The 27,974-nt window shown below is 44.8% G+C and overlaps 1 protein-coding gene across 2 annotated transcripts; it reads right to left on the bottom strand.

Moving 5' to 3' along the window:
- Window positions 1–362: 362 nt before the first annotated feature.
- OSR1 (odd-skipped related transcription factor 1) lies at window positions 363–9,073 on the bottom strand. Of its 2 annotated transcripts, XM_075923441.2 has the most exons (4): window positions 8,256–8,734; window positions 4,131–4,196; window positions 2,058–2,749; window positions 363–1,452 (listed from the first exon to the last, which is right to left on the bottom strand). In XM_075923441.2, the coding sequence occupies exons 3-4, from the start codon at window positions 2,702–2,704 to the stop codon at window positions 1,317–1,319; spliced, it is 783 nt and encodes a 260-aa protein (XP_075779556.1). In that variant the 5' UTR covers window positions 2,705–2,749; window positions 4,131–4,196; window positions 8,256–8,734; the 3' UTR covers window positions 363–1,316. The 2 variants fall into 2 exon arrangements, with proteins under 2 accessions (XP_075779556.1, XP_006137642.1); XM_006137580.5 differs by lacking the exon at window positions 4,131–4,196 and having other exon boundaries at window positions 8,256–9,073.
- Between the last annotated feature and the right edge of the window lie 18,901 nt (window positions 9,074–27,974).

The following is a 27,974-nucleotide window of genomic DNA, read 5'->3' as shown; positions in this document are numbered from 1 at the left end:
ATTCATTTGATTTGTTTTTTAACACTTTTGACATCTAATCTTATCTGCTAATACCCAAGATTTAGTTACCAAGGCGAATTTTTCACAGTAGGCGCACAACAGTGATTTGACTCAACCTTTCCCCCTCCCTCCTTCATATCGATTGACTTTCCTTTGTCGGTAAAAACAGTGACTTACCCATACCCTCCTCCCCCAAAAAAGGCTACTTGCAACATTCACCACTCCCCAGAACACTTATTTTTTAATTACATCACCTGAAAAGGATAGTTTTTACTACTGGGGAGGGAATTCGATTGAGGATTAGATAGAACCCGAAAACAAATGGTTAAAGAACGTTCAGAACATACTTCATCCACTCAGACTTGCCTGTAAAATAACAATTTATTTTAATACTTAAAAAACATAATCCAGTGATAAATGTCAATTACCAATAATCAGCATAAAGTGCCAAATAGCCATACAACGTTTTTTAATAAACAAAACATATTGGAATGTCTCTTCGTTTTATTTTTAATACACTGTTCAGAAAGCCAGCCTTTAAAATTCGCAGGTTGAGATTTCTCCTACCCACTCGCTCATCGGACACACACACACACTTTAAAGTACCACTAAAACCACATTGTGCATAGCATCGGTTTGATTTATTGCCATCACTCTTTCCTTTGGGTATTTTTAAATAAGTCCACAAATTACAAACCACCTCCCAAGGCACTAGACACCAAACCAAAAACAAGATCTCCATGTAGTGTTGATACTGCAGCTCTAAGCTCTATATAAGGCATTTAGTGCATGGCAGATTTCATCACTTGAGATTTAGATCTCTTTGGAACATTTCTTTTAAAAAAGAAAACAGAAACAAACAAACATGTTTGCAAATTGTTCTCCTTGTCTCAATGGCGCTGTCATGAGAAGCCAAAGTTTCAGTTCTTAATTGTCTTCTGGATTTTTTTTTCCTGAAGTGTTTAAGTAAGAAGCTTTATACAGTCAAAAAAAGTATAAAATAAAAAAATGTAAAAAAAGTAATACCTTTGGAAGCTACATTTTTGCTTTTTAAAAAATGAAGATTCCTGTCCAATACATGAGCACCACCTTTTGGCATAAAGTTTATCAAAGCCACACAAGACAGCCAGTTCTCTTGCACTCTCCATATTATTAATATGTTTCAAAGGCAAAACAATACTTTAAACCAGGATTTGGGAACCTTTTATTTTTATAATAAAAAAGAGTTCAGTGCTCCAATCCTGGATAGTTTTGTGTCTGTTCTGAATTTGGCATAAAGTCTGGAGGGGAAGTTAGTTCACTGGGTGTTGGACATTTCAGCATTTAAGTTTGGAAGGTTTAAGCTCCTTTACTTGCGTATGCAGTGTCTTGTGGACGGCTAGAGTTCTGGACTGGCAAAATCCTTTTCCACATTCTTGACACTTAAAAGGCTTTTCTTTAGAATGAATATACCTGGGGGAAAGGAAACAGAGATTAAAAATAGTGACAATTCGAGTAGGTGACCTACCAACCCTCCCCCCCGAAATCCCCCCCCCCCCCCACACACACAAACAAACGCCCCTTGTTTGTAGCCTACTTCACAAATTACTGCTAAGGCCCAAATAGGAGATGCTGTTGAAAAAGCCAAAATGAGAGACAGGGGGGGGGGGGGGAATATCCATGCAGGAAGCATGCAATACTATGGGAGTCATTATGTACTGCAAATACACTGCTAATGGCTACTTTGTACCTCTGATTAAAACAACTTTCAAAAGTAAGGAGGAAAGGACCATCCCAAATTGAGTGCAAGGAGAGCAGACAAAAGAGGGCATGCTGTCCAGAGAACGCAAGTGTAAGTGAATCTGTAAACGGATTCATCCTCCAAATCAAGAAGCCTCAATCACTTGGGACATCACTAAATTGCACAGAGGAGCAGACAACCTAAGGTGACGGTCCTGCATGGATGGGGGGAAGAACTGGCTCGCCTTTGCATTTGCGCTATAGGAAAGGAAGGGAGGGAGCGAAGCAGAGCCTTTAGTTATTCCCTCACCCTAGTGCTATTAAAATGCTGACGTTACCTGTGATCCCTCAGGTGATCCTGCCTTCGGAAAGCTTTGTGGCAAATGTCACACGTGTACGGCCTTTCGTCGGTGTGGGTCCTTTCGTGAATCAGAAGGTTATAGGACTTGGTGAAGTGTCTGCCACAGAACTTGCACACGAATTCCTTCTTGGTTTTGGACGGTAGCCTCCCCCGGGTGGGTTTCTTCTCCGGCGAGAGCTTGGTTACCTCGAGCAAGGAGCCGAGCCCCGGCGGGGAGCTCTGGCTGTCCGCCTGCCCCAGTTTCGAGTGATCCTCTTGGGTGGCGGCCACGGCGAGGTTGGCGAAGTCAAAGCGGGGTTTGGCTTTAAGGGGCGCGTGGGTGGCTTCTTGCTTGGGCTGGATGACGTGTGGGAAGAGAGGGAAGGCGGGCAGCTGGAACCTGGCGTCCACTAAGCTGGACACCCCGGGCACCTTGGAGAAGGAGGAGCGAGGCAAATGCATTGCTGGGTAACCCAAGGTCCACTGGTGCAGGTGCACGGCGTGCAGGGCGCTGAAGCCGTACAGGTTGGGCAGGTGGTCCGTGGGCACCGCGGGCAGCCCGTTGAACGCTTGGAGGAAGGAATAGTTAGTGAGTTGCAGGGAGGGGTGGATGGGCACGGGGGCCGGTAGAGTCTTACTTCCCATGGTGGCCACTGGGCAGGCGGATCTCGGAGCAGGGAAGGCGAGTGTCTGGAAGAGAGAGGGAGACAAAGACCTTTAGACCGACGAGACAGGTCCACCACCGCCTGCTGCTCTCCTTTGCCTGGGGCGGGCTTCAGAATCAGAGCCCCAGGCTGCGGGGCGTGTCCAGAGCCCCCGGCAGGTCCGTGGAGAGGTTCCCGCTGTGGCTCTGGTGCTGTGCGCTTTGGCCCCTTCCCGCAGCAGCCAGGCAAGCCCAGCCCATAACGGCACCGGTCTGCAGGTCGTTAGGAGCCCTTTCATCCCCTCCCCCCTCTCCCCTCCCGACCCGCTCCTAACGCAAACCATCCCTCGGTAGCCCTCGCTGCAGCGCGGCCTCCTCCGCTTTGCGCACAGCCAAGGGGAGCGGACCCTCTAGGTGGGTTGCGTGTAACTTCCCGCTGCTCGGCTGCGCGCCACCAGGCTACACCCCCAAGCCACCCAGAGAGCTCTCCCCTGCCGCTCCCGCGGGAGTCACAGCCAGATCCCTCGTGTTCCTCCGGGGACGCTTGTTTTCCTGACACCTCCCAGGGTACGAGTTACAACCAAAGCAACCACTCGCCCTCTGCCGCCCTCTCCCCGTTGGGCCCCCGCAAACGTGGACCTCGGCTTTGCCTGGGGTAATGCAGCGCAAGGATGTTAACGTCTCCTGCGCCCAGCCCCGCGCCTCGCTAGCTGCGTCTTGCAAAGCTTCCCCCAGCCCCAGCCAGTCCCCTCAGCCCTTCCCGCTGCTCCAAAGCCGGGGGCAACGTGGCTGGCGCAGTTGTCTCGTGGCGATGCTGAAAGTCCTTCCCTGTGTCTGAGGGAAACCAGAGGGTGCCCCATGGGCACCGGCATCTATGGCTGGCGGTGATTTTTCCTCAAGCGAGTAACTCCCCCTCTCTTTTAAACTGAGAAGTAAAGACTTGATCCCAGCCAAAAGCCCTGGGTCCCGGTGGCAAGTCTGAACTTTTCCTTTAGAAGGGGACTAGACCTTCTCACCTCAAGCTAGATCCATGTCTTAATAACTCACCCCCTCCCCTTTAAAACTCGGGGTCAGCCAAAGCCAGTGTGCGGTGAAGCCAACTAACCATCCCTTTCCGAGGAGAGTTAAGGCCAGTGACTTTCACACAGCACATGCTGCCTCGTAGTGATTGCGCGCGCCAGCGATTTCCAATCAGATCCCCGCGCAGAAGCCCGCAGGGAGTTCTTGCCCAATGGAGGCCAGGCTACGGGCTCCCGCAACCTCCCGTTGAAGGGTTTGCACCGAGGCTCGCCTAGCAAAGTCTGATCCAAACCCATGGAAGTCAAAGGGGGGGGATCTTGGGATGGAACAGGGGTCCCCAGGCCCTTCCGAACCAGTCCTCAGCACTCCAGCTCGGAAGGCAAAGGATATATTGATGGAGAGACAAACCTGGAAATACTCGGTCCTTCCTGCAACCAGTCATTAGCGCAGGCACATCTCCTGCCAGCCGCTTGTCTGGGGGAAAGGGGAAACAGCAGCGGATATTTTAAATCTCACCCCTCTTCAGTGACACATCTAGATGCGAGAAGGGAAGGCTCCTTTCTAGTTTGGTTCTCGATGCTTGTTTGATTGCCTAGAAGAGTCTCTGCTACGGCTATTTTGGGCCCTGGAATGGTTAGGAATTCGCTTTGCCAATTTGCTAGTTTCTCTCAGTATTTACCCAAGGCGATTCTTCCCCCGCCCCATTTCTGAAAGATTATGGGGTTCTGATCAAGATGAAGGGACTTAAAAAAAAACTGACACATAAAGGCCCCGTTTGGAGAAGAGTTTACAAACGAGCACCAGGTTGCCAACTATCCATAGACTCAGGCAGCAAAAGAAACCTGATGGCGGAAGCGTTCTACACGCCAGGCAAACAAAAGAGATATACATAGATGAGATGAAAAGGAAGCTAGCCGTCGAAGAAAATATGTTGGGAGGGAAGGGGTGAAGGCGGAAGATTATGAGAGGGGATTTTTTTTCTCCGAGCAGCCCCGTATTCTATCCCAGGCCACCTTTCACGCCGCTTTACAGAAATCAACCGCAGGAAAGGAGACCCAAATCCTATAGGAATTACATCGCAATGACCCAGAATAAAAGAGTGTGGCATTTGTCCTAGATCTACCTTTGCTAATTGGACATTTTGTATAGAGGCTGATTTAAAAACCCATACACGCTACTTTCCCCGCCCCTTAACTGTTCAGGGGCCAGCGGTCCTATCTGTGTGTGAGATTTGATCATCTTAGAGACAGAGACGCTGTTTACTTTTAATAAAGTGCTACTTGTGTCTCTTTATACAGTACAAGTGTCTTGATAACTTATTTCGGGAACAAACTAAACTAACTACACCTGACCGACCATTCCGTGTAGAAACCCGAATTATCTGAATGTCACACCGGTTATCATTCTAAATCAGTACCCTGCTAATTCTTATCGTTGAAACCGTGTGCTAAGCAATAGCAAACAACGAATTTCGAATCCAGAATTCTGCCTCCTCCATTTGCATATCTTTAGAACATGTTTTATTTGTAAAAACCCAGAAATATGAGAGACAACCCCCCCCCCCAGACACATTTAGGTAACACCGAATGTTACGAAGATGTCCACATGTTTTTAAAAATCGGCTTCAAATTTCCAAACGAATACACGGATAAATCAAAAAGAAGTACAAATGATTTATAATAGCACCCATTGTCCTAATTATGTTGTTTGCTAGAAGCAGTTTTATTTTTTCTAAAAAAAGGAAAAGACTCAGGGGGCGGGGTGTTCAGGTTGATACAAGTTCGTTGGCACCCTTCCAGAAACAAAAGCTACATTTTTGCTCTGTACAGCTGTGGCAGTCAAAAATATAGATGAAGAACAGCTTATTTCGTAGACAAGTCTCTCTTTGGACATCAAAGGGATTGTCTATTTCGCTCTTCAGTACTTTTTTACTCTTTCCCTTACCCACAGAGAGATCAACGTTTCTTTGATTTCGGTGTCACCTCTACCTTTAATTCTGCTTCATGTAAACAGATCGCTATCTTTTTTTCCCCCAACAAGAGTTATTTGCTTCAATCGTCCCCACCCCCCTCGCAATAAAACTGTACAGTTTTTAAACACAAGATTTGCTTGCTGAGTAATTGAGAGCAAATCACTTGTGTACTGACACAGGACTGAAACAAAACCCACTCTTGCCAAGATAAATTTACCCTGCAAAATAAGATCATAAACTTGAAAGACTACATCTGTCCCCAGCTTTCTTGCCCTTTGTCCTGTTTTGGGGATTTGGTCTTGCTATTGTCTAATTGCCATTTTTTACAACTAGAGGAATAGTCACGTTCCAGTAAATTCATTCTCCCCTATTTATAAATAAGAAAAATATTAGGCAAACTTGTTGATGATAGCCTCTCAAGAATCGGAATTAAATTAATCTCACGGCAATCTTGTGGTTAGTCAGCATTTCTACGTTTCACTTTGAATTATCTATTTCTGATGTGTCTTTTGAGAGGGATATTTGTTATATTAAATACTTGACTCATAAATAATGAGTTTTACTGATTAGTTCCACATGGGGGAATAGATGAAGTAAATTAGCTTGAAAATGTTGCTTATTTTTACAAACATGATAAATTGGTGGTTATAAAACTTCAGATTCCTGGGGATTTAGAGGGTGGGGGAATATCTAGAACTCCTGCCACAAGGATCATCTGTCAAAAAAAATCCACCCTGTTTCGAATTAACTATTTAAAATTTGTAAGGCAAATACCTTCGATTAAACTGGAACTCTTTGCAGAATAGTATTAGAGTGCCAGCTAGTCTATATTTCCTTAGAGCTAGAATTTGTATAATCGTAAACGAGGAAATTGACCTTATAGTTTACCTGGGTTTACGAAACTAGCTGCAAAGTGAATTTGAGTTGCAAATTGTTCTTTCGCTCTGCATTTGGTAGCGTGATGCTCTGGAGAACCCGACCAGAGAATTCCACGCAGATTTATTCATCTTATTAATGAAGTGTGCAGAATCTATTAAGGAAGGTTTATGCTGGTCTAATTGAGCGCGGAGGAGTTAATTGCTTACATTAATGAGGACTGGAATGACTCAATCACCATGTGCCTCGGATCTCTCTGCTAAATCCTTATAAAATCATCATTCACATTTTATCCTGAAGTCAGTGCTGACACGCCTTGCGGACCACCGTAACCGTAGCAAATGCTGATTAATACAAGCATATGTTATACTCCCCAAAATCAAATTCACTACAGATTGCTCAATGTGAGCATTCAATACAGCCCTTTTAAAATCACTCAGCCCAGATCCTCACGAAACAGCCATTTCGATGTTCTTACAGTGCAATTAAACACGCCGATGTAACGTATTTTTCCTCCTTTCAAATACAGCAGTGCTTAGAATGCCCTCTGCTAGAAAACATGCATATGAGCTCCTGCTAATGTCACGTTATAAACAAGCCCGCCGAACAATTAGAAAAAAACCCGGGAGCATAAAATTATTGTATTGATGTTTACACCCTCTTGACACGAGAGTCCGAAAGCCCTAGCCTTCTTTCCACGTAATAATAGCAACCTTTTCCTCCATCCTCAGCTCCCTTTCCCCCAAGCTGCCCGGATCCAAGCATCTGAAATAAACTTCTCAAACTTCACGAGCCAGCTGTAGGCTAACGAGAGAGTGTAACTCATTCCCCTAGGCCTTGTGCCTCAAACCGGACAGGTTTCCCACCGATCTCCTGAGCACACCGATCTCTAGCTCTGTATGACCTACAATGACACTCTGTACTAGCATCTTGATCTCGTCCCTATTTAGGTTAGTGGTTTTACTCTGACTCTTCTGGGTACATGGTAAATCCGTGCACCTGCTTGGGAGTCAACAACTCTAAGCACCTTTCTTGATGTTATTTTCATCTGGCAGCTCCACGCAGCCTCAGCAGAAATCTACAAAAAGGTCTAGTTTTTATGTAGCTCCCTGTTTGACAGCCAGAAATAACAAGAACAAACGATCGAACCTCCGCTTTTGCACGAACATTTGACAGAACTTGTTTTGTTGCCTCCCAATGGGATGTAACATCAGGCTCAGTTCTGCTCTGTCTGAAAGAGGAGAATGCTCAGTGCCTGGTAACTAGAACGCGCAGAATTGCTCGCACAATCACACACATCTAAACGCGGAAGTCTACACAGGGCATTCAAGCAACTCGAGGCCGTGGGGGACTGACTAACCCCGGGTTTTGCAGACCGCCTGTTAAATGTGCCAGTCCTATCTCCATTTAAAAGCATAGTTTGAAGTGCACAGGGGAACGAGCAGCTCCGTACGGGATATGCATGTTTTTCAAAAGCAGCAAAAGATCCAAGCCCCATTTACAGGCTTTTAGACTGGTCCCCCTCACCCCGCGCCCCCAAAGACAAAAAAAAGTCCTTCTAACGACAGCAGTTCTGTCCCTTCTCTTGCACTGTCCGAGAGAGGGGGGAGGGAACACTTTGGACCGATGTAGCCAACCACAGAGACTTGGGGGGAAAAAACAATAGTTGTTGCTTTTTTATTTACCTAATCCCGATCTGTGCTCCACCGCTGGCAGAAGTTAAAAGATCCGGGGCTAAATTGGAGCTGGTAAAAAGTTGGGCTAAGTTAGTGAGTCTCGTGGCCCTTGTTGGGCTCTCTTTGCACGGCCCCCTCCCAACCCCCACTGCTCCTCCAGCCGGGTACAGACAGATCCTAGAGAGCAGAGGGAGCCAGGTGCTCCAGCGGATGGAGACTCTGTCCCTCCTCCTCCTCCTCCTCCTCCTCCTCTTGCTGCTGCTGCTGCTGCTGCTGTATGTGGGTCTGAGGGCAGGCGCGCCTTGGAGAAGCCGAGCTCAGACTGGAGTGATCCCTTCCCTCCAGCCTCCTCCTTATTTCAACTCCCATCCGGACGCTGGGCATGCGCACTACGGAGGGAAAGTGTCTCGCTGGGAAGCTCCAACTTTTCAACTCAGCGGCTTGTTGCGGGGCAGCCAGATCCCAGCCCGCCCGGCTCCCAGGGCATCTCCCTGAGGCCACCCCCGCCGGGACACCCGTCGGCGAGCCGGGCTCCGAAGCCGCGCGTGGCAGGGTAGCAGCCTCGGCGCCCCACCCGGGGGAGCCTGGAGCTGCCCCTCTCTGGCAGTCCCCCGCCCCTGCTCCCCAGCGCAGCCTCTAAGCCGCTTCAGTCCTCTGTGCCCGGGACAGGACTGCCCGCTGCCCCAGAAGGGACCCATAGCTCGGCGGCAGGGCCCAGGCTCCCCTCCCCTGTGGGCAAATTCACAAGTTTGACGCCCCCTCGGGATCCACTTCTCTATCTGGATCCAGTGGATCCACACTGCCCGGAGTCCGCCTCTATGCCTCTTCGCCAAACCCCGCACAAGATCCACCCTCTCTTCCGCACCACGTACCGGTGAAGAAGCCTCTCTCGGATAAGCCCCGTTTAACCTGGGCTCAGCCTTCTCTAACCAGCGTCCTGGGCAGGATCCACTCCCCAAACTAGATCCCCCGATCCAGCCCGCCTGACTTCGCTCCATTCTCCATTGGAGAGCAACTCCCCGGAACGAGTTTTCACACCGTGTGAAAACAGCCAGGTCACTAATCCTCTCCTGCGGTTTTACCGAGTGTCAGGACCACCGAATGGCGTGCACAACATTCTCCTTTGAGCCCGGGGTCAGACAATTTAGGCAAAGCAAAGTAGCCCTTGAAAGCGAGAGAGGTTAAACGTGCTTTATAATTAATCCTAGGGCCATAACCCCCTTGCCTATTTGTTATTCCTATTCATCCATCCGTTCACACTCTTTAGGGCCGGGAAGGAGAAAATTGCCTGAGTCCATTATATGATGCCGAAGAGCAGCGAGAGTGATATAATATGTGGGCGAAGACAGATTTGTCAGGCTAACATCGTTTTGTGCTCCGGGATCAGCGTGTTATTTGCATGGCTACCTTTGTCACTGTCACCCTTACAATTACTTTGCAAGTCTCCGCAGAGACAGCTGTACTCCCGGGCTATATTGGGCGATCAAAGAAAGGATGAAAATGAAAGTTTCGGGGAAGAATATTTAAGAAAATTCAAGATTAGACACCTTTTCATTCCCACATTCTCCAAAGAACCCCGCAATTTTGAGGAGCACGATGCGATCAGCCAGCCCTCAGTTATAGGAAAATAATGTTCCAGATTTTTTAAACTTCTGTCGAAAATTAATGGTCCTTCTAATGTGTAGGGGCCACAACGAGGTGGACTAAATTACATTCCATTTCGTTCCGAGCCAGCATTTTTATTCTTAGTCCTCGAGACAAAACTGTAGGAAGTGTCATGATTTACAAAGTGCTTTAAAAACACTCACCGTGGAATATTATTATTTAAAACAAGTCAGATGCTTATCTCAGTCCCCTACAACAGAATAAAATCCATCACCAAAAGGCATCTCCTTACTGGACACTTCTCTTTTTCCACATAAGAGGAACGCGCGCGCGTGTGTGTGTGTGTGTGTGTGAGTGTGTGTGCGCGCGCGCCTATATGTATTTTTAAAACAGAACCAAGCAAGCCTTCAGTTTGGAAATTGATCAGTTAAGCACCAAACGATAATAATAAACAAGCAAACAAACAAATAATACCAGCAGATGCTCAGACGGGGGGGAAAACTAACCTGCAACTTCCTTCCCTCTCTCCCCACAAATAAATCAATAACTGCGCTGAGGAGTGCGGGGGGAAGAAGCAGCAACCTTTAAGTAAAGTTTTGCCTTAGCCAAGCTATCGCCTTTATGATAGCAAGGAGCACTTTTTTGAGGAGGAGGGAAACGGGTCATTAGTTATCTAAATGTAGCTTAAAATTAAAGTGGGTCGTGGGAATACAATTCCAGCGTTTAGTATAACAGAGATATGTTGTAAGTGGGTGATGCCTGAAGATTGTATTGTATTTATGCATTTGTTAAACACAAATATGTTTTGAATTGTCAAGCAACAGGCGTTTTAACTGAAGTTTCAGGTTAACTGCCTCGTTAAGTGTATTTGTCTTAAATATCTGGTGTTTAAATTACAGAGGGCGAGCTGGTCCAAAACTTTTACCCTCCGATGATTTCTTTTATGGTATCCCTTGTTAATTTGCATTATGTCAACTTGCAACAGCAGGGAACATAATACCAGTAACGGGATACAAAGTCACCATTAACACTGACACGCAGGGAATATACTCCCCTTTCCTAGTGAGTATCTGCTGTCGATTAGGAATGTTAGACTTTAAAGAGACTCGTAAAAAGAAAAGGCATCTGCGTCCAAAGTTAGCCACGTTGTTAGGAATTAGACGCTATTGTGACTGCTTCAAGGAGCTGAATTTACCCTTATCCTTGGCATCGTACGGCTGGAAGGTAAGGCGCTGAACCTGCCCATTGCCAAAGACTGGCCGCCCTGAGAAGCCAAGGATACAGTGCCAATTTCTGTTCAGGTGTAAACCCGAAATAACTGAAGTGACTTTACTTCGGATTCACTCGTGCGTATAAGAGCAAAAACTGGCTCCATGAAACAATCTTTTGATGCTTTTTTTTTAAATCACAACGAGCTATCGTTTGGGTTTCGATCACACCTGGATTTTAAATTCAGTTGGAAGGTCTCCGAGAGGCAATTCCGACGGCAAGTTTTGGTTTACTCTCACACAGAACACAATACCCTCCCCCGAACACACTCTCAAGGTACACTCCAAAGCAAATGAGCTCTGCTTAAATTGCTGAAACTGACTAGCGTAGGTAAGTATTAAAAAGCGTTCCTTGTCTGATAAAGGCTCAGTGGAGGGAGCGAGAGAAAGGAAGGGTTTCTATATTTTTCACGTGTTTAAGTGCTAGATATTGTTATGCGGGCAGTTTCCTGTGACCACCCTTTAACTGGGGGTAAATTCTGTACTCACTTAAACGATTTCGGGCCCGATCCTGCAGTTTTGCCGGCAAAACTATCAGCGGCTTCTTTGAGGGGTTTCGCTGGCAAAGGATTGCAGAATGGAACCGCGCTTGCCAATTGCCCATATTTGTTTAGGGGAAACATTCAAACCATTTCTTAGCGCCCGCTCCAGGCGCCTTGAAGGGTTCCCCAGGGGCAGGGAGGCGTTTAAAGGACTCTTTTACAGGCTGGTGCTTGAGAGCGTCTTGTCCCAGCACAGAGCAAGAGGCGCATTGCTAGTCCACGCTCCTGCTGCTGCTTAGATCGCGGGACCCGGCAATCCAGAATCCTGGGGGGCGGGGGGGGGGGAAAGGCTGCGTTAGTTCAACAAGGGCCGCGCACCGCGTGGTTTCTCTCTGCAGCTTTACTAAGGTCCCTGCCGCTGGCACTCCATGCAAACTGCACAAGGTGGGGGATTCAATCCCCCCCCCCACCAACGTTCCCTCCCCCCCTCCCCCAACAGAAGCAGAAACAGAAGCGGCCCCGGCGCCACGCGGGGTTTCATTCTTCTTTTGCATCGCAGTTAAGCACCAAGTCCGCGCAACCCGGCTGCGCACGCCTGGCACAAGCCCCTCTCGGAAATCGGTGGGAGACCCAGGGGAGCGTTCTAAAATGGATTGCCTCGAAAAAGCTCATTGGCACTAAGCACTCAAAGGTGCTGAACAAGCAGGAGGTATCATTCCACGAGCAAAGAAGGTCTAACATAGCCTTGTCCTAACACCTTTCCTTCTGGGCCCCGGCGAACACATGGAAACCTCCCCATGAGTGCAGGATCGGGTCCATTTAATTTTCAGAATAGCTTCCCACCACAAGGTATATGCCACAAGAAACAGAGTAAAGCCAGGTCCTTCTTTTATTGACACCCTTGTAAATCCGGACTCACTCCATTTCAGTAAATGGAGTGACTCCAGATTTACACTGGTGTAACTAAAAGCAGAATCCGGCTGAAACTATTCAGAATCCAAATCACTCGATCAAAATTATGAATATTTGTTTTAAAGTAGCTCCTAAACTTAAAACTCAAATACACAGTCTAATTTCAGTTCACAATTGTTATTCTAATCATTCTAATTGCTACTAATGACAATAGCCACAAACAAGATGTTATACTTGGTCAAAAGATGGTGGAAATATTCAAGAAAATATCTGGAGGGAAAATGAGGGAAAAATCATCAATGTTTAAAATTTGGGGGAAAACCAAGAAAATTATTTATTTTTTGTGCAAAACTTTGTCAACATTATATGATTTTTTAAAAACTTGCAGTCACCTCTAGGGTGCACTACAAATAACAGCAAATCTGGAGTATCATATTCTTGTTAGCAAGTCTATGATTTTGTGGAAATTGTTAAGTTTTTTTAGCCTATTTTTAAAAAAAAGAATTATTGTTGTCCTTTGACTAATGAGCTAACATTGTTGCTTAGAAAAATAATAACAGCAAATAGTCTAGTAGCACTTTAAAGACTAACAAAACATGTCATCGGTATCATGAGCTTTGGTGGGCACAACCCACTTCTTCAGATGAAATCGATTCATAAGCAGACTCAGATTTCTGCTTAAAATCTGATATGATATGATATGACTCTCAGTTTACCCTTCCACATGATGTTCTAAGCACTAGAGGTGATTCTCTGCCAGCTTCCTTTTTAAGTTTTAATCCCATTAAGAATACAAATCCAGACCATTAAGTAGATTAATAATTTTTCATTCAAGCATCCCAAAAAACTACAAGCAACTAGTTAAATTCAAGTTCTTTTCCCCGTTTTTATTTACAGTGATGTGAAGTCAATTGTACAAATGATTCCATTTTTTAACATTCAACCCCTGCAGATCAGTGTTAATACTGCAGTGGTACTCCTCACCCTGCTGCATTTAGAATCAGCATTTCCATTATAATTTCCTATTTTCAGGAGTTTTTACAGTGGTCATAAAATTCAATCCAGGCTCAAACTTGGCATTGTAGGTTCCTCCCAGGAGTCCTTTCTTTTTGTTGTATTTGAAAGAGGAAACCATTTATCTGTTTTTACATTACAACGGTGCAACCAAAGGAAGCGAATGTAAGGTTTGCAGAACAGTTTTGTAGTTTATTACTCTTACTTTCATTCAGCTGTATGGTATCTGTCATGGATGTGAATATATATTCTGAACTAGTAAAATAAATTAATGTTTATCATTTTAAAATGCCTGCTTTTCTAAACTTGTATATCATTAGTAATTGATCCCCAATGTGAGCTAATGTTTTCAGATGCTTGGAATAAATGGATCAAGTCATTTTATTGTTGAACTTACTCTGTTTATTAACTATGCAGATGTTTAGCATGTAGATTTGAGGAAGGGTATATGCTCTCCTCCCACCCCCACAGCCCTTTTACTGCATATTGGAAATAGAGCAGATAAAGGAACTATGGATTTAGGCACACCTAAGTATTCATTTACATGATGTATTGTAATGGTTCAATAGTCCCTTTAGAATCATTTTATTTTATCAGGTCGAAAACCATCTTTAAAAAAAATGCAAGGCTGTGGTTGAACTGAATTATATGTGCTACTTATCCACCTATGTAATTTCCATAGCTGTGGAAACAACATGGTGCTGCAAGTAGCATGGTGCAGCATGCAGGTTTTAGTGGCATGAATTTAGGGTTGGTAAAGACCTGAGTGAGTTGTGCAACTCAACCGAATGCCAATGAGACATTAATCTCACATCCCACTGTCAGGAATTCTGCAAATGTCACATGTTTTTCAGGAATCTAGGAATCTGTCTAGGGGTATAAATCATCCAGTTCTCCTAACCTTGACAGATCATGTTGAGGTACCATTTTACTGCAGTTTAAGGAGCATACACTCCTACACACCTGTATGGATAGATAGATAGGTGCTATAGAATTCTATAACATGCTATAGAATTTTGTGTCGATGGCTTTTTGTGTAGATGCGAGCACACACACACATGCATACAATGTCCTGTGTTAATGTTATTCTTTTGGGGAAAAGAAAGTATCTTTTTCTGTGTTTGTAAAGTGGAGTGGAAATTTAAAAGACTATGTACATATTGGATAATACTAATCATTACTCTGAGTAATAATGAATGAAGGGCTTTGGAATCCTTTGGAAATAAAGACACCTTTTGGCTGTTTGGTGATCATGGCCTAATGATTAAAAAAAAATGGGAATCAGGACTTCTGATGCTAATTTTCCTTATATGGTATTGATTCACGATGACATTGAGCCTGTGACTTAGAGCTGATGCAGCACCCTCTACCGTCAGAGAAAATTCACCCACTGATTAGCTGGATTTAGCCTTCAACTTCTTTGCACCATGATTTACCTGTCTTTAACAAATGTGTACAATAATATTTAAATGTATCAGAAGAGTGCTGAGAAAGCTGATAAATTGATAAGACTAAACCTGTATACAGTAGTCTGGTTGGAACAATATGTGTGGGAATAAGTTTATATTGGGCCTTGTCCAGACTAGCAACAGTCAAAGCTATAATTCACCATCTGTGCAGCTTCTATGGAGATAGCAATGGTAGAAGCAGTAGTGCAGACAGGACCCAAGTGTATTTACTCAACTACTTGTACTGTCCTCATCACTGTAGTATCTGACTGACTGCCAGTAGCGTACTGACCGATGTGACTAACATCTGCCATGTGTAGGTCATTCCTCTCGCTCCCCCTCTCCACAAAGGGGAGAATTGTGTGTGCAGTGGAATGAAAAGTTTTGATAGGGTTTTGTTTTTGTTTTTAATGAACACACTGCTCAGTGTTTATGTTAGAGAAGCCAGCTTCAAGAAGTGCCTTGCACTTGGAGCAGAAAGTGGTGGTGTCTTTAGTTCATGCCACAGTCTCAGAGCCGCCCCCAAGAAAGCTCTGTCTCCTGCCCAGGTGAGTTTTATCATCATGGTAGAATGTTCCATTGTGCCTGAGGAGTGAGACTGTTGACCATAGTCTTCATCCTAGAGCATTAGGTGACTGTTTCCATATGCTGGACCCAGGCCACTAAGTGGTTTGACGATATGGACTGAGATATTGAATTTGACTCAATGGGAAGGTAGTCTAGAGCAGACCTGAGAAAAATACAGCCCGCGGGCTGGCTCTGGCCCCCAAAGACACAGGATCCGGCCCACGGAGGCAGCGGGGAGCCCCACACAGGCTCCCCTGCTTGCCCCTCAGCCCCACATGCTGCTCAGAAATGTGACTGAGAAGTGCTTTCTCATTACGAGCCCAGAGAGGAGGAAGGAAGATTCAAATGCTGTTCCCACCTCCAGCACACTACCATTGGCCAGTTTCTGGCCAGAAATTGGACAATGGGAGCTGCCTGTTTGAATAACATGCAGCCACAAAGCATAAGCCCCCTCCCCTCCTGCTAAATTAACTCACTCAAGCACATGGCCTGGCAGACAGAAACATTTTAATCTCTGTAAGCCTTTAGCTTGGCAGGCAGGCTGGTTTGGCTGCTGGCTGGTAAGTCTCCTGGTCAGAGCCTGCCTCTTGCTCCCCAACCTCTTCCTTCCCCACTCCTGCCCAGCTACTCCACATATCCAAATCTTTGGCTCCCCTCTTGCACCCATATCCCTTCCCAGATTTGGCACCCCAATCTCATGCCCAAAATCACAATCCCCTCTTACCCTAGATCACTTCCCAAAATCCTGCACCCCAGTCACCTGCCCTAGGTCGCAACTGCCTCCTTCACCCAAAATCCCCCCAGATCCTATTCTCCCTGCTATACTCCAACCCCTTACTCCAAGCTCCTTTCTGTACCCAACCTTCACCCCAGACCCCGCACCTCCTCCATTAATACCAAGGAAGAGTGAGGCCTTCGACCACTTTCCAAAATCTTAGAGTGACCCTTTATAAAAAAAATATTGCCCACCCCTGGTCTAGAGAGTGGAAGATGAGTTTAATTTATCCAATTATTTACCACTGTGTAATCTGTTTGCTATTGCTGCCCATTAGATAAAAGTCTCAGAGGGGTAGCCAGTTAGCTTAGAAATCACACAAGGGACCATATTTCCAGCCATGCACAGAGCTATTGTGAGTCATTTATCACCAAGACAGTGAGTAGTACCACACTGAACAGAGCAGCTGCATCAACAGAACTGCACTTGACCAGCAGTCAGCTCTACTGGTGGTAGCAGTGAGCAAGTCTATAGTGTGGAGAAGCAGTTTTTATGAACATCTCCAGTCCTCTGATCTCAGCCATGGTCCCTTTCCAACACAGCACAGTGACCATAGCACTAACGATCTGGCTCTGTACTGTTCTCTCATTTTAACAGACTGTTGCTGTGACTGCATGACTCTATACCAGCTCTGTGATTTAACCCTGCTCCCACAGAAGTCAATGTGAGGTTTGCCACAGAACTCTATCCAGCGGTGCACCACTTCAATGCATCTATTTTTGTATAGTCCATAAGGTAGGGCAGATTCAATTCCTTTGTTTGTTATATCTTGCAGAAAAGATTTTATATTAGCAGAAAGTTTTATTATAACTAATATGTATAATGTATAAATCTTGATCAGATTTATTCAGTTCACTCCACTGGTTCAAGGAAATACTTATGACTAACAGGGCAAATACTGTATTGTTCAAATCTTCCTTAAATATAGGCTCATGGATGATGCATTTAAACCTACGTATTTTAACTATATGCCCCATCATCCACAATGTCTTTGCTGTTTTCAGCAGATTCTAAATTTATATATATATATTTAGCACAGTAGACAGAAGGGAATATCTGTGATTTTTAATTTTTTTAAGCTTTAGTTTTATAAAAAGAAATGCACTCACATTGAAAACTACACGGAAATAAAGTCAAAGGATCAGCCGAAACTCACAGGATAAAGAGGAAGGGAAGAGTTGAGTCAGAAAGACTATTATACTACATTATGCTGAAATGATGCAAATAAAAGGTCATCTACCAGGGAATATATCCTGCCATTAGGTGTTCTTCAATACCAAATAAGCCGTAATATCTATGCTCAAGGGAGAGGTTAAGTATAACCAGAGTTTCAGCTCTAACTGAGAATTCCTTGCTATTTGTGGTTTAAGGTCATTCCCTCAAGGTTATTTTTAGATAGGTTTTGTGTACAAGTCTGTAAATGTACTACAGCTAGAGCGTTACTGTACAGAATGGGATCATAAAATCATTTTTTCAGCCACAATGTTAAAGAAAACTCGCCATCTGCTGGTCAGAGAGCGACTGGTTTCACACTTCTCCAGATAAAATAAGATAAATTAATTTTACTAACATTCAACTAATTCTTATTTCACATTTATATTACATTTAAAACATTAGCTCTGATCCATTCGATCCATTCTTATTTTAAAAGCCAGATTTCTTACTAAAAATCACGAAGAGATTCTATTCTGTCCTGGAATTTATTTTAAAAAAATCTATTTTTCAGCATAAATAAATGTTTCCTGAGGTTTTTTTTATTTTATTTCACGATTATTAATTTTTATTATTTCATGTTTTAGTGTCTCATCCCAGAAGCCATCTCTTATTGTTGCTACTTAGCATGAAAAGGCACCATGAGTATTTGTGATTTCCATCGTGATGGTGGGTTTTCTACAAATCAAATTTTAATTAATGCCCAGAGACACCAATGTTTTATCTTATACATATTTCTGAAAGTTTGTTTGTCCCAAAAGATCGCCAAAATGGTAAGAGCTAGAAACACCACATTTTGCACGGATACTACTGATTTCCTAATTTAAATCACTGGATTGGTTATATCTCGAAATTGGTTCCCCAGATTCCCCCAGAGCCCTAATTGGGCCCACTGATAATTCTGAAAGATCTCCGAAACGGTAAGAGCTAGAAACACCAAATTTTGCACAGACACTACTGTTTTCTTAACTTAAATCACTGGATTGGTTATATCTCAAAATCAGTTTCCCCAAGTTCCCTCAGAGCCTCAATTGGGCCCACTGATAATTAACTTTTAGTAGTGCCTGATCATAGGCATTTGTTGGACTCTTCTGTTAAACATGTCACATAAACTGCAACTACGAGATCCTACAGGATAAAGCATGTGGGCACCTGCAGCACCATCAAGGGAAAGCCCATGGGGGAGAAGCTGCAGTGGGGCAGAGAATCAGCAACCTCCCCTATACTGGGGAACCAGCAGATCTCTAGGACAGACCCAAATGTGGCTGATGCTGGCTGGGGTCTAGCCTTGCTACTTGTGGCTGGGAGAAGTCTCCAGCTATCACAGCCTCTCAACATCTTCATGCAGCCAGACTCCGACTGAACCCCTTCTGGAAATTAAAGTTGCTTCCCCCCACCCCGCACACCCAAATGAGTCATCCCACCATTTGCCCTCCTTTGGGCTGCATGCATTCTCCTGGCAGGGCTGTGTGCATTATCAGCAAGTGCCACAGGCATTATGCACTTTGCAGGATCAGCTCACAGTACAAAAAGGAGGTGGGTAGGAGGACAAGGTTTTGAGCACCATGGAGCCTGAGGAGGACACGGTACACTCAGTACAGCCTATTCTCATTAGAACAGATACATTCAAGTGCTGTATGTTCTGATTATCTAGATATCACTCACTGCACCTGATCTGAAGATCTTTCACTTTGTCTGATCAATGCAACCAGTCCAGCTGCCGCTAGGAAGTCCATTCAGGTTGTCCCATTGAGCATGCACTGAAGGCACTAGGGGAGTGGCTTCTTGGGGAGCAGTGATTTGCTGCTGCAGCAGAGCCCAGGAGACATCCCCTCCATTTCTCAGGGCTTCTGGCAAGGAGGCTACAGGCATTGGTTTCAATAGAGTCTTTAAGGAAAGATGGGCCTTCCTGATTTGTGGGGATTGAGAAAAGAGACCCTATGGGATTTGTCGTTTTTTAAGCACATCAACAGCTAACTTAATTTCTTAAAATAATATATCAGAGAAAAGTATTTTCAATAAAATATTCTATGTTAATGTAATTGACATAGTTCATTCATCTCACCTTTTACTATATTTTCCCCAGGCGACGCTGCGTATTTCTGCTAGTTAGAAATATTCCTCATTCCCGAAATAAGGAAATGCTTAATATTTTAAATGTAATCGTAGGTTGACTAACTTTTCATTGATTAGATTACTGAATGAGTAACACTAAGGGTACATCTACACAGCAAGGCTTAACTCGAAATAAGGTATGCAAATTGAGCTACGTCAATTGCATAGCTTATTTTGAAATAACTTATTTCAAAATTGGAACTGTCTACATAGCACTTATTTGAAAATAGAGCACTCTTCCTCTGACTTCCCTAACTCCTCATACAATGAGGGTTACAGGACTCAGAATAAGAAGTGCTCCAGCTTGACAGTATTTCAACATTATTCCGAAATACTGCTTGCTGTGTAGAAACTGACTAAGGGTATGTCTACACTACAGCGCTAATTCGAACTAACTTAGTTCGAATTAGTTAATTCGAACTAAGCTAATTCGAACTAACGCATCCAGACTAAAAAACTAGTTCGAATTAGCGTTTTGCTAATTCGAACTAGCATGTGCACATTAAGTGGACCCTGAACCGGGGTAAAGGATGGCCGGAAGCAGTGCCGGCAGGGCATCAGATGAGGACTTAGAGCGTGGAGCTGCTGCCTCAGGCTAGCCGAGGGCTGTGCATAAAGGGACCCGACCCCCACCCCGGACAGACAGTTCTCAGGGGTGCCCCGCTTGCAAAGCAGTCCTGGCTTGGAGTGCCCTGAGTGCCCACACTGGGCACATCACAGCACTCGGCCATCAGCCCGGCTGCACTTGCCGCAGGCTGCCATCTGGGGAGAGGGAGCAATTGGGGGGCTTCCACCCCCAGAAGCCCGCAGAGCCAGCCCAGTCCTCCCCATCGGGGGCTCATACCCCATTCCTCCCTCACCTCCTTCCACTTACCCCTCGCTAGCCCCCCTTCCTGATGTACAAAATAAAGAAAACGTGTGGTCAAAAATAGAATCTCTCTTTATTGAACAAAACTCGGGGAGACTGGGAAAAGGAGGTGGGAGAGGGGAAGAGAGAGGGTGCGATAGGGGAGGGCAACTAAAATGATCAGAGGTTTGGAAGAGGTCCCATATGAAGAGAGGCTAAAGAGACTGGGACTTTTCAGTTTAGAAAAGAGGAGACTGAGGGGGATAGGATAGAGGTCTATAAAAGCATGAGTGGGGTGGAGAGGGTGCATCAAGAAAAGTTCTTCATTAGTTCCCATAATAGAACGACTAGAGGACACCAAATGAAATGAATGGGTAGCAGGCTTCAAACTAACAACAGAAAGTTCTTCTTCACAAAGCAAATAGTCAACCTGTGGAACTCCTTGCTGCAGGAGGCTGTGAAGGCTAGAACTAGAACAGAGTTTAAAGAGAAGTGAGATAAAGTCATTGAGGTTGGGTCCATGAAGTGGTATTAGCCAGGGGGTAGGAGTGGTGTCTCTGCCCAAAGTTTGTGGAAGGCTGGAGAGGGATGGCACAAGACAAATGGCTTGGTCACTGTCTTCGGACCATCCCCTCCAGGGTCCCTAGGGTTGGCCGCTGTCGGCAGACAGGCTACTGGGCTAGATGGACCTTTGGTCTGACCCAGTACGGCCATTGTAAGCTCAGGGTTCAGGGTTGGGGGTCTCAGTGGACTACCTTGATTTTCATGCACACCTGCTCCTGGGTGGCCAGGCTGGCAGCTCTCCTGCCCTAGACGGCCACTTTCCTGTGCCTAGTGCGGAGGTCGTGGATGAGGTCCACAATGTCCGCACTAGACCAGGCGGGTGCCCGCCTCTTGCGGTCCCGGGCAAGCTCCCGGGAGCCGCCAGCCTGGTCCCGGGAAGAGGGGGAGGGCTGGGGGACATCGGGTGGCTGGCTCGAGCCGTGCCAGGTGCAGGGTCTGCTGGCTGGGTGCTGGCAGGCTTGCACCTGGCACGGGCATCGTAGCCAGCCCGTGCCCCTTTAAGGGGTCCGGGGGCAATCGAGTTTCCCTGGTGTTGGCCAGAGTGGCCACCAGGGAAAGCTGGGGAGGGCTAGCCTCCCACTAGTTCAAATTAAGGGGCTACACACCCCTTAATTCGAACTAGTAAGTTCGAACTAGGCTTAGTCCTCGTAGAATGAGGTTTACCTAGTTCGAACTAAGCGCTCCGCTAGTTCGAATTAAGTTCGAACTAGCGGAGCGCTAGTGTAGCGCCTATCAAAGTTAATTCGAACTAACATCCATTAGTTCGAATTAAATTTGTAGTGTAGACATACCCTAAGATATTTCAAAATAACACTAGTTATTTTGAAATAATGTTGCTGTGCCCTAAGGTATGTCAAACTTTAATTTGATATTAATAATCAAAAGCAGAGATCTGAAATTGGGAAGAATTTTTCAGGATCCTGGACACAAATAAATCAAACCTGAAGTACAAAAAGAGATTATGGAAATGAGTAGCCACACAAAGCCATAATTATTTCATAATTCAAATGATAGAAAAAAGAAAATGGTAGCACTCCAAAATGGGCTATAGTGCAATAAGGTACGTTATTGACAACAGGTAACCAAAGAGATGGTGATTTTTTTGTGACAAAAAAATTCATGACCCTGCCTGAAAAAAATGTAGGATAAGGCTATGAAGTCCTGGGTTTTCTTCCTTGCTCTGCCACTGAAATTCTTAGTGGTCTTGAGCTAGTCACTTAATCTACCTGCCTTGACTTCTTATCTATAAAATAAAAGAACCAACCTAGCAAATTAATAACAATAATGATATTCAGCTCTTAACTAGCATTTTTCAGTTATAGAATGCAAAGATCTTTACAAAGTAGATTAGTATGAGGCTCATGGCAGGGCAGATGTAAAGATTAGCATTCAGCACTCTCTGAGGAATTGTGTAAGTACAAAGATATTTGTTCAACAGTTGGGGGACATAATGTTCACTTGTACATGTAGGCCTCACCAGCAAAAGACATGGTGAAATACAGTATCATTCTGTGATGTGCTGCAGTACTCATAAACCAGTTAATATCCAAGACCTCAGCCTGTGTTCCTGTCCTCTTCACTTTGATGTATTCTTAGCAATTTTATTGTTTCTAAGAATAAAATAGACACATTTTGTCATTGTGGGCCACATCATATGCGGCTTGGCTGTAACCAGACCACATGGGTCTATTCCCTGCTGAATGAAGCCTTCTTAAATTTTTCAACTCCCTCAGCTCAGCTGCTATGCTTGGGCCTATTGAGGTTGACGTGAGGATGAATTAACAAAGGTTGTGACCTTCATTATTGATGTCCCTGCTGGTTCTGGCTGTTCTTAAGATACTATCTCTTTTTTTCTGAAATCAAGACAGATACCACAAGAGTGTTTTCGATGTGCCCATTTAGGATTCTGTAGCATCTTTCAGTGATGTAAAATTTTTATTTGATGTTTATTATGTGGAACAGCAGACGTATCGTTCTAACTACAAGACCATTTGCAAGTAGATCCTCTGAGCCAAACGAGAAACCCAAGATCTAGATTATTTTAACTATGGCTTAATTTTGAATGTTTTCCATTTGTTTTTCCAAGAGAGAAGCACCTTGATCAAAAACCCCAACTTCCCTTGGTCATGGTCTCATAGGATTGTCTTCTCCATCTCACCTCTCTATATTTGCCTTTGTTATTCCAATACTATTTTATTTTTCCACAGAAATACTTCCTAGTTTATGGTCTTATTCTGAAACATCTGCTCTCACTTCCTTTGTACTCTTGTGACCAGAAATAGGTTTTTTTTTTAATAAGGAAAAAATTATTGAACATGTTTAGCCTTTTAGGGGTTGATAACTTGTCTACAAAAGGATAATGTTCTAATTTGATTCTCGTATTTTAGATTTTAATACCATTGTGCCTGATTGCCTATCTGCTACATATTTGAGAGAGTGTGAATCTGTCTGTCTGTCAGTCCCTCTGTGAGTCTTTTTGTTCAAGAATGCCTCCTGAATGATTAGGACCACCACATTTGGCATGCAGCTTCCTCTTATCATAACTTAAAGTAAGGTCAGGGTTTGGTTGTGCTAAGAAAATGGGATGTGCCTGGAATGCAGTTGTTTCTCATGAAATGGAAAGGAAGAGCTGTGATAGAAGGGACAGCTATACTTCAGAATCACCTCAAGGCCCCCACAGCCTTGCAGAGCCACAGAAAAGCTGGTCTCGGGCAGCAGCAGGCAGCCAAACACCACAGTCTCTCACTATCCTGGGTCAGCCCCAGAGACAACTGACCCCACCCTGCCCTGAGCCACCCATCTCCTGTCCTTACTCCTGCACTCCACCCTCCACTCTGACTCCTGCCATGAGCCCCGTGCCATGAACCCCTTCTCACCCACCAACCTTGACTCCTGCACCACCACACCCTTCAGCCCCCTACCCTGAGTCCCCCACACATCCCCAACCCCTTACCCTGGCTTCTGCATCCCCCATAGTCTTTTCCCCCTGCCCAGAAGGACCTGAGCAATACCGGGTAAATATTCTAGTATAACATTAGCCATAGGATTTCACTCAGTTATTCCTATCCTGAGCCTCCTTCTAATTTATTTATATTCTAAATTATTTGATGAATGGCTTATGCAAACATTTCAGCTAATGGTTACTTCCAAACTGTTTCCAGTGATGATTACTTTGAGTATTCATTTAATCATCATTTGCTGTTCATGCTATTCTTGTTCTTGTTCATCTAGCTCCCATGGCATTATCCTGGTCTCTGCCTAGATACATTCCGCCTACATTCAGGGTGGCCATGTTAGCTCAGCTGAGCATAGGTATTTTGTGTGAAAATTCACAGCACTTTCTCTTCCAGACATTTTCTTGCAAACCAACTATCACACCCCAAAATGCCAGAATTTTCCTTGTCTCTCAATGGCTTGATGATTCCGATTGGACTGGAACTCTACACAGGTGAAGGATTCTATGATTCTAGTGGTCTATAATTCTATAATTTGAAGACACGTGCCCTTGGATTGTGAGCCTTCTTGGCCTGGGTTATGCATAGAGGGCTTAGTCTAAAGAAAACAGAAGGGGCACAGATATTAGCCAGTAGGGTATTAATTATTAGTAGCTGTATTGCTTGTTTAATTTTCACTGTCAAGAGGGCAATTGTGGTTACTTAACATGTCTTCATAGAATCATAGAATCATAGGACTGGAAGGGACCTCGAGAGGTCATCGAGTCCAGCCCCCTGCCCTCAAGGCAGGATCAAGCTCCGTCTACACCATCCCTGACAGATGTCTATCTAACCTGTTCTTACTGATGAAGTACCATGGATACCCAACAGGCAACTGCTCTTATTCTCTCCTTCCTATCGCCTGCCCACAATACTTCTCATGTACTATTCACTTAGCTCTTGTGCATTTCCTCACGCTGCCAGCAGTCCTGCAAACGTGACTCATTCAGTTCTTGGCTTTTGCTGAGGCTGCCCCACAAGCTTGCCAGGTAGGATCAGTAATGGCAGGTGTAGTTTTTACCATGCAGAACCCTGCCTCGTAAGACCTTGCTTTACACACCTATTCACATAATCAGTGGATTTAGGGAAGTGAAGGTGCTGTGATGACTCAGTAATTTCTGTTTGTCACAGTTCAGGGCAACTGTGCCTGTATTTTCCCTCAGTGGCCCAGCAGGGGCACTTACTCTCAGCTTCCAGTTCCCCAGCCACAGAGTCAGTCTTAGGGGCAGGCCACGACTGTATTTTGGCCTGACCTCCTGAATCCTCCCCCCAGGCTTCCCTGGTTATTTCCCGACCCTTTTTTTATTGTCCGGTATTTTTTAAAAATCAACTGGCAACCCTACGGGAGAGTTGGCCTTGCCCAGCCATTGCCTTTCTATGTGGAAGACAGCATCTCTCACCCTTCTGACTAATATTCTAAAGTTGCATAGTTCCCCCTTCACCATAGGCACTGAATCTATGGGTGCTTCAGATATGAAGAACCCATGGAAAAAATAGTGGGTACTCAGCACCCACCAATGAGCCCTGCCAATTAGCTCAGCCCCCAGTTCCCCCGATCATCTATTCAGCAGTAGGCAGGAAGTGCTGGGGTGGAAGGAAGGAATGCGGGCAGAAAGAGGTGAGGTGGGGACAGGGTATACTGAGGGGAGGAGGCAGAATGGGACAGGACATGGTTGGGCCTTGGAGGAAGGAATGGAGTGGGGGATGGGATGTGGCATGGAGCCAGGGTTGAGCACCCCCAGGAAATCAGAAAGTTGGCACCTGTGCACCTTCACTGTGCATTTCCCAGCTCAGACAGGTTGCTCAAGGACTAATACAGAGTGATTGTCAACAATTATGGATTACCGCACAGCACTTCCTATGCAAGCTTATTTTATTGCCAAGGTAAAAAAAGCATTTCAGAGTAAGCATAATAAAAACACCACAAGAACCTACCGACATGCTAATAAATACACGCTAACATGGATTCTGAAAGATCCAGTTATTCCAAATGTGCCCTAAGAGTTTGGGCCCTCCATGGACAAGGCATCCTATCCATTTGCTAGATCAGGAAGAAATCCCTAAGTCAGTGTAAAACCAGTCTGAAAGTCCAAAGGTTTTTCTTTGTCTCTTGGTTGCTGGAGAATCCAGTTTAACTAGTGTATGTGTGCCTCTCAAGAGGGTGACTTCAAAAGCTGATAATAATGTTAGATCATCTCTACGGCCGTGTCCAGACTCAGGGGTTTTTTCGGGAAAAGTAGCCTTTTCCCGAAAAAACTTCCCCTGCGTCCAGACTCAAGCCGCGTTCTTTCAAAATTATTTCGAAAGAACGCGGCTTTTCTTTCGATGGCGGTAAACCTCGTTTCGATGGCGGTAAACCACGAGGAAGAACGCCTTCTTTCGAAAGTTCCTCTTTTGAAAGAAGGCGTTCTTCAATGTAAAGAGGCCGTCTTCGAAAGAGAGCATCCAGACTCGCTGGGTGCTCTCTTTCGAAAAAGCGGATTTCTCTTTCGAAAGATCCGCCTGCAGTCTAGACGCGATCTTTTGAAAGAGGCTCTTTCGAAAGATGCTTTCGAAAGAGCCTCTTTCGAAAGAAGCCTGCAGTCTAGACATAGCCTACTAGAGAAGGTAGATACAACAACACATTTACAATTTCATTTTAATATATACCTCAAATATATTAATCCTAATTCAATAAATGTTTAACTGAACAGAAAAATGTTTATATTAATTCCCTGAGGCTTGGTCAGGACATCAAAGGATATTGTCAGTCATACTGTTGACCATGTTTTTCCAAATAGCTCAAGAGCTTCCTGGTGCATTTTGCGGTTTATTGAAGATGAAACCACTTAAAGAGGTTTCCATGTCAGGGAGTATTGCCACTCTTGTTAATTCAGCACAAAAAGCTAATCAGTATAAGTACAATGTTTGCATGCAGGATTCATTCTTCAAGAGAGAAAGAAAAATCAGATGTCTCTCTGGCTTGAGGACTCTAGGCACAGATTCCGGGTGAAGAACCCATGTCTGATATCTTTCTTGGCAGTAGAAACCATGCAATCCAATTACCTAGTTGTTCTGGTTATTACTTAGTCCTGTCTTGGTGGCAGGTGACTAGACGCAATGATCTCCTGAGTTTCCTTCCGGTTGTATGTTTGCATAATTCTAGGTCCTGAAACTGGCCTTCATCTCTTCCAAGTCTCCCCAGTAGCTGTTCCATGTTTTCAAAGTGCCACTAAGGCTGTGAATCCAGACCTACTTCAGGTGCACATGAGAGTAAGCAAGTGCCATGCAGACTCTGCAGAGGGATTTCTAAACACTCACACTTTACTCAGAGAAAGCACAAAAGATATACAGATCTCCAGGAAAGCAAAAAAAACCTGTATGCAAATCCCTTCGTATAGTTCCCAAGAATCCTTTTGACATACTTTGAAGTTGATAAGTCCCTTCTTTCCTTCTGCTGCCCAGTCTTGCCTTTTTGTTCAGGTCACTCAGAGATCTTCTCAAAGTAGAATCTTGTCCTTTACAACTTCTAGTTCCCTCTATTATGTAACCCACCTGGTCAACCTCAAAGTCTCCTCTGGTGATCTAGGGCTCCTGTCAGGTGATCTATTGCTTAATTACTGTCCACTTGATGGCCATACTGGGAAAACTGGTTTCTGGTGGCTTGACCTCCCTCTTTACAATACGCATTTTGTTGCCATGGCAGTCTTTCAAGTATCTTTACCACTGATCACTCTATGTTGTTCATCCTCTGTCAACAACCCCTTCAAATTCCAGTCCAAAGTCCAAGACAATAGAGAAGGCACAAGACAGACAGTCTCACAACCCAAATGGTGCTCACAAAACAAAGTTGTTTACAGTTTGCCACACATGCACTCAGATATCTACTAAACTGGCATGCCAGTGGAAGCTTCATCTGGCACAGTAATGGAGAGGAGACATCTTAT

The sequence above is a fragment of the Pelodiscus sinensis genome, chromosome 3, assembly GCF_052426305.1.
Source record: "Pelodiscus sinensis isolate ZL-2025 chromosome 3, ASM5242630v1, whole genome shotgun sequence".
In the NCBI taxonomy this organism is placed as follows: domain Eukaryota; kingdom Metazoa; phylum Chordata; order Testudines; family Trionychidae; genus Pelodiscus; species Pelodiscus sinensis.
Note: the sequence above shows the minus strand (reverse complement) of the source record. Positions and strands in the feature narration are given on the sequence as shown.

Coding starts and splice junctions, on each gene's coding strand:
- OSR1 (XM_006137580.5), bottom strand. CDS start 2,704: ATGGGAAGTAAGACTCTACCGGCCCCCGTGCCCATCCACCCCTCCCTG. Junction 1,453..2,057: donor GATCACCTGAGGGATCACAG/GTAACGTCAGCA, acceptor CCTTTCCCCCAG/GTATATTCATTCTAAAGAAA.